Source organism: Globicephala melas, chromosome 8, assembly GCF_963455315.2.
Source record: "Globicephala melas chromosome 8, mGloMel1.2, whole genome shotgun sequence".
Taxonomy (NCBI): domain Eukaryota; kingdom Metazoa; phylum Chordata; class Mammalia; order Artiodactyla; family Delphinidae; genus Globicephala; species Globicephala melas.
The window spans coordinates 53,976,059-53,993,194 of record NC_083321.1 but is presented as its reverse complement, the minus strand read 5'-3'; the positions used below and the strand labels follow the sequence as shown (position 1 = coordinate 53,993,194).

The following is a 17,136-nucleotide window of genomic DNA, read 5'->3' as shown; positions in this document are numbered from 1 at the left end:
CACCAAAGAGGGGCCCCGTCTCCCCTTTCGCCCCCTCCTCGTCCCGCCCCTCTTTGCCACTGGCGCTTCCCAGCCCCACCCCGTCCTCAAAATGGAGTGTGCAGGAGGGCGGGCGTCCCCACATGCCTCCTTCTCTACTCCTCGCAGAAGCGGTAATGGAGGTACTGCGGGCAGGCAGGAGGGTGGCAGGCTCCTCAGGGACCAGCTGCTGTGGCAACCGCGCTGGCCACCACGGATGGGCTGAGAGCTGGCTTGCTGTGAAGAGGGAACATTGCTTACAGTCAGTAAGAGGGCAGGAGGCGGGGGGCAAGCGCTCACTGGAGACACATCAGGAGAGGCTGAAGAGCCCCTGGCAGGAGGGTGGGAAACAAGGCCGAGAGGGGCCCACCGATTTGAGACTTGAAGTCACCTAAGCCGAACCTTGGCACTCTCCTTGACTCGGCCTCACCCCGCACCCCTCCACGCCCGATGGGCAAGGCCTGTGGATGACCCTGGAAACACGTCTCCCCAGCCCCACTGCCAGGACCCCGGCCCAGCCACCATCATCTCTCACCTAGACCGATGTTCTCAAACTTCAGGGAGCATCAAAACCAGCTGCAGGACTTAAAACTCAGTTTGCTGGGCCCCACCCCAGAGTTTCTGATTTAATCGGTCTCGGATGAGGCCTGAGAACCTGCATTTCTAACAACCTCCCAGGTGATGCTGATACCGCTGGTCCAGGAGCTGTATTTTGAGAATCACTGACCTGGATGATTCTTGCCTGCTGGCCCCACCTCAACCCTGCGCCTCATGGCAGCCACATGCCCAGGAAGCTCTTCTACTAAAATCCCACCACTTATCACCCCTGTGTTGAGCCTCAGTTTCCCCCAGGAGACTTGAGGCCATGGAAGAATCTGACAAACGTCTGTATCCCCGGTGCCTGAGGGGGAACCAGGAGCTCAGCTGTTATACGTGGGCAAATGGAAGAAATGTGAGAGTAACTGGGGGTGGGGGTGAGGGAGAGGGGAAGCTGCCATGACACTGCCACACAAAGAAAAGAGGACAGAAGCACAGGCCAAAGTGTAATAACTGAAAACAATCTGAAGGGCCCAGTGGACCACAAGCACAGTCAATTGCTAGATGGAAGCTAAGTAAGTCAGTGGGGTCTTGGGCTACACAAACAGCAAGAGGGTCACCAAAGGGGACCATGCACCCGATCCTGTTAAGACAACACCTCAAGCCCTTGGGTCAGTTCTGGGGGCTGCTGACAGCAATTCCCCGATGGTATTCGAGAAAACCAGGCAGCAAATGTTAAACTGCCTGTCCCTCACAGAACCTTTTACTTTGTAGCTGGAACAGCAGAGGAGAGGGGAACAATGTGTCTGGGGAGTGACTGTTCGGGGAGCTTCTCTCTCCTTCATGAGGAGGAGCTATTTCCTTCCCAGCACTAAATTTTCATTTTTATTTGTACATTTGCTTCGTTTTTGTCTGTGATGTCTCCCCACCAAGAGGGCAGGGACTGTGGCTGTCTGGTTCATCACTCTAGTCACTACCTAGAACAGGGCTGCCACATAGGAGGCCCTCAGAAATCCTGAATGAATGAATGAACGAATGACACTGACAAGAGAATAGCTGATGGATCATGAGGCCTAAGGACAAGGACGACATGAGGAAGATGGGCACATGGGGAGAGAGTACACGGGCATTGACCGAAGTCAAAATGTGGTTTAGAGACAACTGTGCATCGGCACAGGAAGGAGGGAGACAGCTGGAAGGTGAGGGTGATGGAGGAACAGAACCAAGCACTGGGCCAGGGTGATGAGGGCAGGGTGTCAGCCACACAGGCACAGTAACCCCTGGGACGCAGCAGTACTTGGGGTGGGAAAGGCTGGGAAACTGGAGGTGCTGAGCCCTTGATGCCTGGGTGCCAGGGTAGCTGGTTGCCAGGGGATGGCAGTAAGGTGGGATGCTGGTGGGGGCCGGGGGTGGGGGGAGTGGGGGACAAATGGCATGAGCGTGCAGGGGTCTATATGGGGAGGGTGTGGTCTGGAGGCATCACTGAAGGGAGAGAATGCCGCCGCCTCTCCGGGCCTGCAGGACATGGTGGCAGGTGTCCAGCTTCTACCAACGAGGACTCAGAGGCCGCAGGACCCTGGGGAAGGGCCTGGTCTCGGCCTGGGCAGAGGGTTACCGACCGGCAGGAAGAGGCTGAAGGTGGAAGCTGTTACCAGGGCTGGGGCCTCACAGACAGGCAGGGCAGGAGGGAGGGAGCCGTGGGGACCAAGGACGGCCAGAGGGGAAGGAAGGGCAGGCGGGAGGCTGCGGGTGGGGCTGGCCCACTGCTTCCCACAAACCTCTGCTTGGCCACCAGATGCCTTGGGAGGCCCCACCAAAGGTTGGACGTAGGAGTGAACAGAGAAGAGAAAAGCAAGGTCCAGACTGGCATCTGTGACTGCAAACATGTGATCATAACAAATGAACAAGCCCCTCTTTAACCCCCAATGGAAAAAAGACTAGAAGGAAATGTAGAAAACCCTCCACACTGGCTGTTTCCAGGTAGTTTTTAAAATCACCTGTCCCCAGTACCTAGAGTGGCGCTGGGGCATAGCTGGTGCTCAATTATCGAGTGGTACATGAACTGCTATATGCTAAAGGGCGGGGATTGCTCATATAACATGGGCAGGGGTGGGATGGGAAACGTTTTTAACTGGAACTGAAAGACTGCGAGGCCCTGCCACCAGGTGCCTCCCCTAGGCCCCGGCCCAGGATGCCCACCCCCCAAAACTCGCTCTCAGACACTCGGGCACCCCGCTGGGTTTCTGCTCAATTCTGCTCTCCCCCCACCGGGGTCATGGCTGTCTCCTCCTGGGCCTGGGTACCCCGTGACTCAGAGCAGGGCTCAGGCCTGCCCTTGAGCCTGGGGCCACGCCAGGCTCTAGGGAAGGTGCGCTCACCTGGCTTGGGCCAGGCCAGGCTAATGGCAAATGCTCCACCCCAGCGTCACATCTGACGTCTGGTCCACAAAACCTGGTCACCTGAAGTCCACTGCCCTGCCCTCAGGGAATGCACAGTCAAGTTGGGGAGACCATAATGCCCCCATCAGGGATCCCATAGGACGGGGAGGCCTGCTTCCTAGAAGTGTCCGGCAGAAGAGAGGAATAGGTGGGAGGCCAGAGGAGGGGCAGGGAGGGATTTATATTGCTGCTAAATGCCATGGGCTTGCCCCGCACCCCTACCCCGTGGGCTCCTTTAATCCTCCCACTACCATGGGGACTGGAAAAGTCAGGTTTACACAGAGGCCAAGAGAAGAAACATGACCTGACCAAGGTCACACGACTAGCGAGAAACCCAGCCAGAATCAAACCCAGGACCCGCTGGCTTCAAATCCCCCGCCTGTCGGCCCCAGGCCGTGTCAAGTACTAGAGGTAAAGGGGCGGCTTCCTGGAGAAGGGGGCATGTGTGTCGGGGCGTGATGTGCCTGCACTGAGGCTCAGCACCCCCAGAGTGTGAGGTGGGTGGAGGCAGCAGGGGTGCAGCTCAGGCTGAGCGCCCCCATTCCATGGAGAAAACAGGGTGGGGCAGGGGAGGCCCTGCAGGGCAACAGGCCCAGCAAGTGAGGGGTGACAACAAACAGGGCCCAGTCAGCAGGGACAGGAGGGGGAGGTAAGGCACAGTAATGAGCTCCCCGGGGCCTCGTGCCTGCCGCCGGGACCCAGGGTCTCTCACCACAGCAGCACCAGAAGGCAGAGTGCGATTAGCCCAGAGCAGCCCTGCCTCGCCCAACCTCCCAGGGACCTAAGCTCCTGGAGATCTGCCCCTGAAGCTTCCAGACAAGCCAGGCTGGGTGCCCCAACACCCTGCAGGAGGAACCTTAGGCCCAGAGATAAACACAGGCCTGCCCATGGTCACAAAGCACCAACAAAAACCTCTTGCCTGCGGGTCCGGGGCCCCTTCTTCCACTTGCTAGGTGGAGAGCTGTCCCAGGGGTCGGGCCCAGGGCAGGGCACACGGTAAGCTGAGGCTCATCTCTACAAATGACTAGACAGCCCGTTCCCCAGGAGGGGACACAGAGGGCCAGGCCCTGGCCCCACTGCAGGCCCCGGGAGGCCTGGGGCTGCTGGCCAGTCGCTGGGGAGGAACTCTGTTCTCAAAACTTTCTTGAGCCCTCTCTGTGCCGGGCTCCTGCTGGGGTCAGCAGGAAGATATAGACCAGCTTTGTCTGTGAGCTCGAGAGGGGAGATCACAGATAAACAGGCAATTACAGGGCTGGGTGGGAGGTGTAAGGCCAGCCCCACAGGGTTCCCATGTGCCACCTCCAGCCCTAGACGGAGCCCTGACCGGGGCACCTTGTTCTGGGCTCAGAGAAGGGGTTGGAGCCTGGAGGCAGGAGGGTGAGGACAGCTCTACACCTGAAGAACAGCGCCAGATCCCGAGCCATGAGGCTCTCCAAGGCCCTCCCAGCTTGGACGCCCCGTGACCACCCACGGCCTCTGCCGAGGGGCCTACAGCACAGAGCTTCCCGTATCCCACAGGACCACTGGGGCCAGGCCCCAGGGATGCCCACTCGGGGGTGGCTTTGAGAGGTCACATCCCTGTTCAGAAGACATGACAACAGGACACCTACCACAGTCCCAGCCTCGGCGAAGGGCACAGCTCCCTCTGATGGCTGAGGGACGCCTCAGAGGATGAGAACAAACTCATCTGCCCCTTGCACCCTGCTTGCCCAGGAACACCCATCATGTTCCATGAATCTTTTTTTTTTAGGCGGTACGTGGGCCTCTCACTGTTGTGGCCTCTCCCGTTGCGGAGCACAGGCTCCGGACCCGCAGGCTCAGCGGCCATGGCTCGCGGGCCCAGCCGCTCCGTGGCATGTGGGATCTTCCCGGACCGGGGCACGAACCCATGTCCCCTGCATCGGCAGGCGGACTCTTAACCACTGCGCCACCAGGGAAGCCCCATGAATCTTAATGATCACAACACTGGTCACTGCAGCGCTGCCCTGCACAAGGCCCTGTAAGCACAGTACCTTGTTCCACCCTCACAGCTCCCCGACAGGGAGCTACTCTGATATCCCAACTTTCTGGATGAGTAACCTGAGGCTAATTACAAAGCTATGAAACGGCGAGGCTGGGACTCGCACCTGAGCCTGTAAGACTCGGATGCCTGGTGTTCTTAAGCCCTACCGCTAGTCCCTACAGAAAGAGCAGAAAGGGCAGGGATGAGAAAGGGGCAATGACTTGTATTTGCTGGCGTGGGAACCCAGGATGCAGCCATCAGTTACTCTTTAGAAACCACAACTCCAGCCTCCCTGCTTCCCCAAGGAGGGAGCTCTGAGTGTTGGACTTAAGGGCTGCACCGCCGAATGCTGCCACGAGAGGGCGAAGTGTCAGGACCGGAGCCCATTCTTTCCAACCTAAAACCCTGTGGTTCTGGTCCAGAATATCAGCTGCTTGGAACCATGAATCATGAAACAGGATTGTCTGGATCACTCCAGCTGTTCAGAGTGAGAAGAGTGAGGCCCAGAGAAGGACAAGAGCTGGCCAAGTCGCACAGCGGATACTGGCAGGGGTCTCCTGAGCCGCAGTTAGTGGTGTCTCCGCACTGCACATGCTTTAGGCAGCCTCCACATTTCACAGGTGCGTATTCTGCTCAGTGGGCCCCCAACAGTCAAGAGCGGCCGCATCAGAACTGGGAGCTCTGCAGATTCCCAGCACCTGCCCCTGGGCTGGCAGGGGCAGGGAAGGCAATTCTGATGCTCAGTCAGCACTGGGGAGCCCTGGCATCACCCCGCCCCATCCCCACACAGGCTGTCGTAACGTCTCACCTGCTCACTCAGGCTGCACCTCCCCCATCTGATGGGGAGGGCGCCAGGCTGAGTTAAGTCTCCCCAGCACCCCTGCCTGACCCAGGCCTCACCTTTTGCCACAGTGACTCGCGGGAAGCGAGGGACGAGCAGGCCGCCACAAACCAGCAGTTGCCCACCTGGCCCTGGTGCAGGTCGTGGGAGCTGATGCCATCCACAAAGAGGCGGGGGTCCTCGCATATGTCCTGTGGAGAAGCCGAGAGGAGACCTCACTGTCTGCTGGAGATTCGCACGCCTCCCCTTGCCGACTGGGGCCCTGGGTCAGTTTCTCCAAGTCCAGCTTCCCCCAGGGCTGCCCAGGAAGCCCTTCTCCCCTCCCCTGGCTGAAGAACTCTGCTCTTCTGCCGAAGTTTGGATGATGAGCAAATACTGTGGAAGGACTTCGAGGGGCTGGACCCGGGCCACCACCTTCCTCCTGCCCTCTGTGGTCCTCCCTGACCAGCAAGGGCTCAGTGTCCATCATCCTCCAGCACCAGCAGCCCTGCAGGGCCATCCCAGTCAGCTCTCAGGGGCCCACAGTCACAAAGTGGGGTGAGGTGCAGGGCAGAAACACATCAAAATTGCACATGACGAGTGCAAAGGGCCAGGGAGAAGCGAGGAGACAACCATCCCAGGACCCATATGGGCACATCCTCGGGCTGTCTCATCTGACCCTCACCCCACCCAAGCAGTGTGGCATTTTTATTCCATTTTATGGATGAGGAATGAAGGTTCAGAGAGAGGCAGTGACTTTCAAGGACACACAGCAAGAAATGCCGAGCAGAGCTGAGCAGACACACCCAGAGCTCTCCGAGTGCCCACCCCAGTCCCCTCCTCCTCACCCATCAGCATCTTCACTCTACAGAGCTGAGAGCGAGTGACTGCTCTCCAAGGGGGGCAACAATACGGGCTGGGGGAGGTAAACATTGAGACATGCTTTCCTTCCTGCTGGCACTGTGATCTATCCTCACCATGGTCCTGAGAGGTGAGCATTGTGCTCATTTCACAGATGAGGAAACTGAGGCCCAGAGAGGTTGAACAACATACCCCAGCCACACAGCACTGGCCTGCCTCCACTTCAGCTGGTGCTCCTGAACCAGTTCAATCACAACAGAGCTACTGAGGTCCTACCGGAGGCAGCCAGCAGAGGGCAGCAGAGTCAGGAAGACAATTCAAATTCCTGCTCCTCATTTACCGGCTGTGCAACTTTGGGCCAGTGGCTCAAACTCTCTGAGCCTCCATTTCCTCCCCGTGCAAAGGAAGTAGATTATTATGCTTGCAGGGCTGTGTAAGGACTCCACAGAACATGCAGGCAGAGCACTTGGCAGGGGAAAACGGGGCAAAGGGCCATCAGGTCTCACTAAGGTGTTCAGGACTCCTGTTGCCACCTCTGCCTGGGAAAACCAGAGTTTGGGAGGGCCATTGAGCGCTGTAACTCCCCTGAGGGCATGAGCACTCCAGATGGGATTTCAGGGTGACCCAGGGCCAAGCTGCAAGAGGCTCCCCCAGAGTACAGACTGTGGAATGCCACAGGTCTGAGTAACACTGCCCCAGGTCATGGAAACCCAGTGAGGCTGGAAACCCTGTGAGCTCTCAGGAAGCAGTGGCTTTGCCTCCCACCCAGCTGCCGTCCTCATCTTATCTCCCAGGCCCAGCTCAGAATTCTGAGCCAGAGGGAGCCATGACTTAGCATCTGCCTCCCTGGGGCCCGGAAGGGCAGGCAGGACAAGGGTGGAGGGGGGCTTCGTACCTGGAGGACCCCAGCCACATCCCCACCATGGGAAAAGAGACAGCTACCGCCTGGCATCAGAGGAAGTGACTTCCGAGGCACCCCTCCCCCTTGTGGGCCCTGCACAGAGACAGGACCACCCATTCCACAGGGGAGATGCCGAGGCCCAGGACGGGGCAGGGACGCCTGGGGTCATGAGGCAGGTGGATGGATGAGACAGAGCCTAGCCCCCGGAACAGAGCTCTCCTCCCCACTAAGCGGCACTGCCAGGGCAGCCTGTGGGCAGGTCCAGCCACCCCAGCCTGCCCCAGACACTCCTCTGGCCCCTGGGAGAGACTGAGCTCAGGGCTCCGGAGTCCGTGGTTCCAGGCTCGGCACCGCCCTGACTCCCTGTGATAGAGCAGAGACCTGGGGCGAATCTGCCAGCCTGGGAGGGGGCGGAGAGGAGGAGGTGGTCTGGGTGTGTTCCCGCTGCCAGGAGAGGCGCGGGTTTGCCAGCTCAAGATAGAGAAACGACTTGAGGTTGGCGGCGGCACCTGGGGTTGGCCCTGGAGTCCAGCGGCCACCTTGGGACACCTGGAGTCCAGCGGCCACCTTGGGACACCTGGAGTCCAGCGGCCACCTTGGGACACCTGGAGTCCAGCGGCCACCTTGGGACACCCTGAATGGAACAATCAGACACAGCTTGCAATGACTGGGCACCTGCTGTGTGCCCAGCTGTGCAGAACAACCCTGTGAGACACGTACGGTTAGCATCCCCATTTTATAGATGAGGAAACCAAGGCACAGAGAGGGTAAGTCATTTGCACAGGGCCACAGAGGAAGAGGTGAACTGAGATTCCAATTCAGACAGTCAGCTCCAGAGCCTCCAGCTGGGCCAGGACTTATGAGTGACAAAGCTACCATCCCTTCTCCATCCCCTGCACCTGTCCTTAGCCCAGCTTGGGGGACTTGCTATATGGCAATGAGATCAAGGGGGCAGGGGCAGCGCAGACCCTCACCTTTGTCACCATACAGCCCCGGCTTCTCAAGACCAGTGTTTGTCGTTCCACCTTCCCTGGGCCATTGGCTAAGCACAGAGGACAGAGCCAGTCAGAAAATTCCCAGCCCACAGGCAGCGCCCTTGAGGAGGAGAAGTCTGAGCGTAACCCTCCATGTGAGCACAGCTGTGACAGCAGGAACCCAGGGAGAGATCAGAGGAGGCTGCCTGGAGGCGGTGACGCCAGCAGAACAGGCATGGAGAGGGCTGATGGGCAGGGAGGCTCCAGAGGCGAATGGAGACGCCAAACTCCCCCCCAAGATGGGATCCAGCCACAGCCTCGAGACCGATGCCACCTCTGACGCCATCCTCCCCGGGGCCCCCAGCCAGCTGTGCTCCCTCCCAACGCTGCCCTCCCTGAAGTTCACCTTTGGTCTCCCTCACCAGCCTGAGAGCTCCAGGGCAGGGCCCAGGTCTGGCTCTGCCCACCTCCGGTGTCAGGAACAGGACTCGGCAGGTTCTGCTGCGGGCAGGAGCCCTGGGAGGAAGGGACAGCAGAGTGGCCTGCAGGACAGGGCTGGGGTGACCACTCCTCCGGTCAACGTACGTCTCTGTGGGGCACAGCCTCCTGCTCCTGCGGTCACCTCTCACCTCTCGGCCCCTTCCAGCCTGCCAGGCCAGCTGCACCAGACATAGGTCACAGCCCGTAACCATCTCCTCACTGAACCAGAACTTCAGGTTTCCAGGCCCGGTGCAGAAACAGGAAGGCAGCTAGTCAACAGATCCAGGGCGCCTTCAGCCCCTCCGCTCTCCCCGCTTCTCCTCATCCATCCACCTTCACCCCAGTCACCTCCCTCCTGGAAGCTAAGATCACAGCTGGAATCGATTAGAACGGGGAAACTGAGGCCCAGGAAGGAAGCAGGACCTCTGCCTGGGACCGAAAACAGGGCAGTGTTCTCAGGGGTTACAGCCTGTGCCCCATCCCCTCTGCAACAGACTTGCCTCCCTGCCCCATCCTCCCATCCTTCAAGGCCACCGGAGCACATGCCAGGGAGGGGATCATTCCTGGGCGGGGCAGGGCAGAGGCCCAGGTGGCTGGACTTGACGCAAACTGCCTGCTTCACGACATAAAGGGGCCTCATGCTCAGCACAGCCAAAGAGCGGGGCCTTCTCCAGGTGCTGGTGCGAGCATGAGCCCCAGATGGGGCCGGGACCACCAGGCCACCTTGCGAGAATTCTGGGAGGTTCCAAAACTGACGTCTGCTTGTGGGATCCCTATTTGTTCCCTTCTTGGTTCCAGCAAAGGACCTGCAGGTTCATCCCCAGAGATGGGACAAGGCACAGTGCAGCAAGGGGGGACATGGGGTGGAGTGGTACGCAGGGATGAGAAGCGGCGGTACTAAGGCCCTGGGCCTGACAGAGGAGGAAGCCTCCCATCCACCCATCCCCTTGGGATTCCCCGAGTCCCAGGCATCCTCCAGTCTCTTATCTCCTCTTATCTCCCTGGCCAGGCCCCTAAGGGAGGCCAGCAGATGTTTACTGAATGGGAAAAAAAAAACAAAGAAACACTGGACCTCGGAGGAGGGTGTGGGCCGAGGCAGGTGCCCTGGGTGGGACTGAAGTGGACCAGAGAGTCCAAGAGATGGGACTTCCGGGCGGGGCTGGCTCTGGGTCCCCAACACCAGGCTGGCAGGAGCAGGCGGTGAGAGCAGGCAGTCTGTCATCTGCCCCCTGTGTGTTGAACAGCACAGATATACCTCAAATCACTTCAACCTCCAGAAACCAGGAGCAGCGAGAACTATTCTCCCCATTCACAGATGAGGTAACTGAGGCCCGGGGAGGGGAAGTGACTTGTTCAACGTCACACCTCCTGCAAGGTAGGGCCAAGGCCATCTGGCTCAAAAGCCAGCCTCCTCATTCCATTTTGGGAGAAAGAAGAGGGAGGCTGGCAGGCAGGGAGGCTGGCCGAGGAGATCCCCCCAAGAGCAGAGAGGCCACAACTAATGTCAAGAGAAGGAGCTAGGGGAGGGGTGGGAGTGAAGACGGGCTTCCCCTGGGCCTTCGAGAGTTGGCTTTTTGCTCCATTTGTAAACAGTCAGGTCACAGGACCCAGGAAATGGGACTCCATAGAAACACGGCTGCCTCGGGCCATGCTCCACCTCAAGGGAGTTAATGGTCACCCCACTGGGCTGGCCCCACCCCACCAGCCTGAGGCAAGTGAGCCTGACTTCCTGCTCCACCAACCCTACATCCCGCATGCTGTGGAGCAGGGCCTGCCCGCTATCCCACCCTGCCACCACCTACAGCCCCACTTACAAAGGGCCGTCCATCACACACACCCCAGTCCACACCGTCTCACCCCGTCATCCCACACCACTCAGAAGTGCCTGGCCCTGAACTGCCTCCCAACCCAGAACTGACCCCCACCACCGCCCCTGGGCCCCGCTCAGTCGTCTCCGTCTCAACGCCAACCACCACAAGCTGCCTGTCACCGGCCTCCACATCCAAGGCAGGGGCAGCTCCGCTCCTCCTCTTTATGTGTCTAGGAACAGCTAGGCACCAAGCCCAGTGAGAAAGGCAGCGAAGGAGAGTGTGCCGTGGCAGGACTCCGGAACTGGCAGGCAAAGGGCCCAGAGAGGGCAGGTGACTCCAGCAGGGTCACACAGCAGGGGGATGCTGAGCCCAGCCAGCTTGGCATTTCCTCCTCTCACTGCAGCAAGCCATGCCTCACCAGCCTCCTTCCAGAGCCGCAGGATCTAAAATGTCTGAGTGATGGCCAGAGGGCAGCAAAGGGTCAGGAGGGGAGCAGTGAGGGGGTGGAGTGAGAGGAGGGCTCGAGCACCCAAGGCCTCACAAAGGCCTATTGAGGCCGGCCTCCTTCCCCACCCACCAAACATAGGAGAGGGAGGAAGCCATGGGGGTTGGGGGTTCACCAAGGGGCAGGAGTCTCAGGCCAGGCCTGGAGGAGGCTGGGAGTTCGGAGAACCAAGGCAGCACAGCTCATGAGGCTGAGGTCCCCAGGGGGCACCAAGGACCCTCTATCTGGGACCGGGGAGGTGGGCCAGGGCGGGCAGGAGCCCGGGGAGGAAGGGACAGCCCAGTGGCCTGCAGGACCAGTGCAGGCCACTCTGCTGCGCCCCGCTGGGCGATCGGGGCACGTGCTTGCCCCTCCCGGACTCAGTTTCCCTACCTCTTAAGCACCCCAGTCCAAGAACATCGGATTCTGTGCATTGGAAGGGACTTGAGAGCCTGGCCTGTGAGAGGAACATGAAAACTGAATTTCACTTTCCCAAAATGTCCAGCGGGGCTGGAAGGCACTTGGTAACGTGCAAATCTTCCCCCGTCACACGCTGCTGACAGCCTGGCCTCAGATCCCCGCTGCCTCAGAGCATAGCTGCCCTGGCCCAGCCCTGCCGACCCCAGGGCCCCCGGGGCTTCCTCTCCCCTTACTTCACCCCACACACCCCACGCTCCTGCCACGTCCCAAATAAGGCTGAGGTTTCAAGCTCGTGTCTTTCTCACACCCCACGCTCTCACCCCTCAACTCTGAGATGCCTCCTCTGAGCACTGGAGGGGGAGTCTCCCCCGCCCCAGGCACCTCGGTCCAGCACCGTCTCCTGTACTGAAGTCCCTCCGGTGTGACCAACTCTCAGTGTCACCAGCACAGCCACGGAGACTGGGGAGGGGACCTGGGGCACTGGCCTTCAGCAGCCTCTCCGTCACCCAGGCCCCCGGGACACCCACTCTCACACTCAGGAATCGGGGTTAAAGGGAATGAGATCATGCCATGAGGCCAGAAGCTTCTGTTCAACACGTTCCAGCCACAGCGACCAAGGCTGGGACAGAGGGAGCCACCAGACAGATGCTCCGTAATTCACAGATCCCAGCAATAATGGTGACAGCTGGCTTGTGGGTGCCAGGCGTGGTGCCAGGCGTTCACGCATCGTCTCTTTTAATGCCCACAACTCTATGCGGTACTATTATTTCTTACTATTACTATTATTACTGATTAACCATCGTAATAAATACCTTCCATGTACAGCAAATGACTATTTCAAAATCACTATGACAATAATCAGCGAAGTACATTCCTTCTACTTGAATGTCACTCTACGTTGTACTAAAAAAAAAGGCACGTCCAAGTCACCTCATTTGTGTCCGAAAAACGACCCTGGCAGGAGGGTTTGCAGAACAGAGGGCCCCACTTTCCTCATAAGGAAGCTGAGGCCCAGAGAGGTCCTGGCTGGGCAGTGGTGGCCACGGAACTGGGGGCCGCTCTCCTGGCTCCCCAACCGGATGAAATCCCACAGCAGGCGGGCCCAGCATCAGCCGCTCCACTTTCTCGGCCGCCTGGGGCCTCAGAGCGACCCCTGCCAGTCACCCACTGTCCCCCGCAGACTGGGTGGGTCTGGGCTTGCCCACCTCGGCACCAGTTCGGACCAGACACTGACCTTGGGGCGCTTCCACCTGACGGCGGGCCCTGGGGTGCCCGTATAATACAGTGAGTCGTCGGTGGCGGGGAAGGTCGGGTCCTCAAAGAGCACCTTCCTGCGCAGACAGGCCCGTTTCAGGGCCGAGTAGTTCTGGTCCTCATAGGGCTTCACGCAGGAGAACATGGTGACCGCTGACCCGGGAGGGGAGGCCGAGACAAGGCAGCAGAGGGCAGCTCCTGGGGCACCTGGGAGGACAGAAAATCAGAAGAGCATCACTTCCTGAGGACTGGAGGCCCCGAGGGATATGCTGAGTGAGGTGGTCCCCGCGTGCTCCCTCCCCACAGGTCTGGGAAGTGGGCACCCTCATCCCCATTGCACAGGCCAGGAACTGAGGCTCAGCGAGGGGGAGAGACCTGCCCAAGGTCACACAGCTGGTACGCACAGAGCAGGGAGAGGAACCGACTAACTCCACAGCCTGAATTTCCTCATTTTTGATGCCTAGAGGTCATGACGCCAGGCCCGCGGGCCGACAGGGCACAACCATGATGGCGCTCAGGGCTGCCTGGCCGCACCCACGACCTCCCTTCCTTTGTTCCACCAGCCTTCCTAGAGCTCCCGGACAGAATCAGACCAGTGGTGACCCAGCAGTTCCCTGGCTGGTGTCACACCCACAGGAAAGCGGCAGCACTGTCTCCAAGTTTCCCTCTTCCGGACCCTCATGCCTTAGCCTAGAGTCGCAAGATCATCTCTGTCCTGTGTGGAAAACCCTTGGCCCTGGAGGCCCGTCCAGCCTTCAGTCACATCCCTTCTCACCACCTCCTTCCAGCACTCTGCCTTCTCCACCGCACTTCGGAATAAATGCCTCCAGTTCTGTAGGGAGCGCTCTCCTCCATGCTGGTGACCTAACCTCCCCCAGGACTCCCAGCCCCACCCTGTGACCTTCCAGTCTCCAAAGCCAGACTCTCCCACACGGCCTCCCAGACCTTGCAGCGTCTCACACTCCTGGACGGTCGGTCTCCTCTTCCTAGGCCTCGGGGGCATCTAGCGCTGGTCCGGACCCAACTCCCCCTCTGACCTCCCCTCCCCCTCAGGGGTCCCCTGGCAGATGGATGACCCCCACATCCCTCTGTTCAGCCTGGACCCGTCTTCTAGGCTTCCAACTGGCCCGTCTCCTGCGAGGCCCAGACTCCACAGCAGAGTCTGGACTTGAATCCACACGCAGCCCTGGCACATGAAGGTGCCGCGCCTATCAGCGCCTCGCAGTCCAGCACCCTGAACCTTGTAGCCGTGTGCTGACCAAATGCAAGAGACCCAGACTGGACCGACTCAGGAAAGGGCTCTGGGAGGGAGGGGAGGAGAGGGAGCCGCAGCCAGGTGCCCTGACAGAGGCTGGGACAGCCAGGCACCTGACTGACAGCCCCATCTATGGCCCTGTATCTCACACTCCATTTGGGCTGCTGGCTCCAGCCGGGATCTCCACACCCTACTTATCACTGGGCCTGCTCAGGGCAACGCTGCAATCCCGCACCCCCAAGACACAGGCCCCAACTTCGCAGCCTAGCTGAGGGAAACTGAGGCAAGCTAGGCCAGCTTCTAGGGCCAACATGAGTTTGTGAGCAAACTGATACGGGTGTCAGTCCCAGCTGTACTACTCACCTGCTGTGTGGCCCTGAACAAGTCACTCAACCTCTCTGATTCCCTATTTTCTCATCTCCAAGATGGGAACAACGTTGCTTCAGTAACTGGAAGATGCCAGTAAAATTAACCAGAGGCTGCGGAGACTGCTTAGCAGGCCAGAGGGAAGAGGAAGAACAGAAGTAGAAAAGCCCCTCTTATTCCCAAGAGAGAACCTCCGCGTCTCTGGCACCTGCCGTGTGCAAACCACCTGGCTAGAGGTTGGCGTTTAGGATTTGCTGGGTAGGCCTTTCACTGTTGCCATTTTTCAGAAAAGAGAACTGAGGCTCAGTGAGGGGAGGCAACTTGCCCAAGTTCCATGGCAGAGTCTGGACTTGAACACACATCCTCTGACTTTGGAGCCTTCATCTTGGCCTGGTGACCCCAAAGCGCGGGCAGGGCTCACCCCACACACACCCTGGCTGAGCCAGCCCCACAGGATTCAAAGGAGGGGAGAAACAGGGAAGGAAGGAGGTGAGAATGGAGGGGTGAGGGTGGAACACGGATGCACAGAAGGGAGAGCGGGGCTGATGGTCCCCGCCTGCCGAGGGTCTGAGGGCTGGCCTGTCCCCTGCTCTGGACCCACAGCCACTTCAGCTTCTGCCCATACGTCATACAGGGCCCACCTGTCCCACTGCTGTGTGACCTCAGGACAATCCCCTTAACCTCTCTGGCCATCCCTCTACCCGGGAAGGCCAATAACCCTGCCCCTTCCCACCCACCCTCCCAGCGTTGGGGGCCTGAGGGAAAGAGAAGGGGGGACCTGGAGAGGCAGCCCCTGGGCTCTTGCACACAGCCACCAGCAGCGCCATGAGCCTCACAGTTTCCTGAAAGGCCTGTTTAGGAAGCAATTTAAGCTGCAAGAATTAGATCAAAGAAGCTGAAAGCAGGAGCCCAGAAATCAGCTCTAGCAATTCCAGTGTTCAGAGCCCAGAACCCAAGGAGGAGGAGCGAGCTGGCCGAGGTCACAGAGCCAGGCCGGTGGAGAATGAGGGCTCTGGCCACCCTCCAGGCCGCGCAGCGGCCAGCGCTGCTGGGAAGGTTTGCTCCTAGGACAGAAGGGAGGAGCGAACAGAGAGGGGGAAGCTCGGCTCGGCCCAGGTCCAGAACCGGGACCAGGCCTGGCTGGCTGAGGGTCTGACCCAGTTCAGCCATCTCTCCAGCCTCACCCCTGGCCGCCAGGCTGACCCTGGCCTACTTATGCCAGGCTCTCTGGCCCTGGCCTTTGCACAGGCTGCACCTCATGCCGACCGTCCTCCTGCACCCTCCATCTGCCCCAAGGTCGCCTCCCACTCCACCCACTGAGTCAACACGCCCAAGGGGTCAGAGTCGCCAGCCTCTGAGCTCTGCTCTCTCCCTCTAGTTCCAGGCATAACCACTGATAGATACAGATAAACCAGCAATCAGGAAGGCCAGCTTCTAAACCCTGGCCTCTTCTCCCTGGGTCTGAGCTTGGTGCTGGGGCACGTCCTGTCTTCAGGACACTGAAGTTTGAGCCAGGCACTACCAGGACAGCCTGAGCCTCCCAGCTGCCCCCCAGCCTGCCCTCTTCCCTCTGCCCCTGCCAATCTCGCTCCCCCCACCATTCTCCACCCTGGGCCTAGGTTCCAGTGCTACGAGCTCCTTGTGGTCCACTCAGGGCCTCTGCACACACTGTTCCATCCACACATGCACACCTGGAGAATTCTGGTCACCTTTCAAGACTCAGCCCAAGTACCTCCCACCTGTGCGACATTGTTCCTCCCCTTACCTCCACAGTCCTGGAACCCCTGTGACAGCGCCCGTTACATTGTACCCCATCTGCATATGACTCGTCTGTCTCCCCAGCCTACCCCCCTCCAGGACAGAGCCCATGTCCAGCTCCTCTCTGTATCCCTAGTGTCCAACACTGGGGAGCGGGGGTGGCTTCAGTGAATTTGGGTTGAATGAACCAACACAGATGATGCATGAGGAATTCCTTCACTGATGGGAAAAACAGGTTCAAAGAGTGCCCAGGACTCCCAAGGGGGATCAGCTTTCCGTGTCAGAGCTGCACCAGCTCTCAGGTCTCCTGAAGGCCAGGGCTCGCCCCTTCCCACTAGATCAGGCCTCTCTCTCTCTCTGTCTCCCCTCCTCCCCTCCTGTTCCTGATGCTGTCCGTGGAAAATGCAGCTAAAGCCCTGGAGCTCTCTGCTGTGGCCCAGCCCTTCTCTAGCTCCTGACGGAGACCTGGCTTTAGTTTCGCAATGTCCCCCTAAGCTGTGAGACCTGGACAGGCCACGTCACCTCTCTGGTCTGCATGGTCCTTGTGTGGAAGGAAGAGATAATGTGCCAGGGCCTCTGGGAGGATCAAATGAGACACGGCCGCATGGACTAGCACTTGGCATACTTCAATGCACTGTGTCCCTGGGGGATGTCAGCACGGATGTCTGGGTCACATCTACTATGTGCCTCCCCTGCCAGGAGGGTTACAACAATTCAGGGTTCCTGTCCCCAAGGAACTTCATGGTCTCCTGCAGCC

The 17,136-nt window shown here is 59.4% G+C and overlaps 1 protein-coding gene across 3 annotated transcripts in view; it reads right to left on the bottom strand.

Moving 5' to 3' along the window:
- The window catches only part of CAPN5 (calpain 5), a 57,501-nt gene that overhangs the window by 24,881 nt on the left and 15,484 nt on the right, over nt 1-17,136 (bottom strand). For all 3 annotated transcript variants that reach the window (XM_060303751.2, XM_030835992.2, XM_060303750.1), the window contains exons 2-3: nt 12,981-13,207; nt 5,896-6,027 (exon numbers count right to left, since the gene is read on the bottom strand). In XM_060303751.2, coding sequence (XP_060159734.1) covers nt 5,896-6,027; nt 12,981-13,145 — 297 coding nt within the window. In that variant the 5' untranslated portion in view covers nt 13,146-13,207. The remainder of the gene's footprint in view (nt 1-5,895; nt 6,028-12,980; nt 13,208-17,136) is intronic.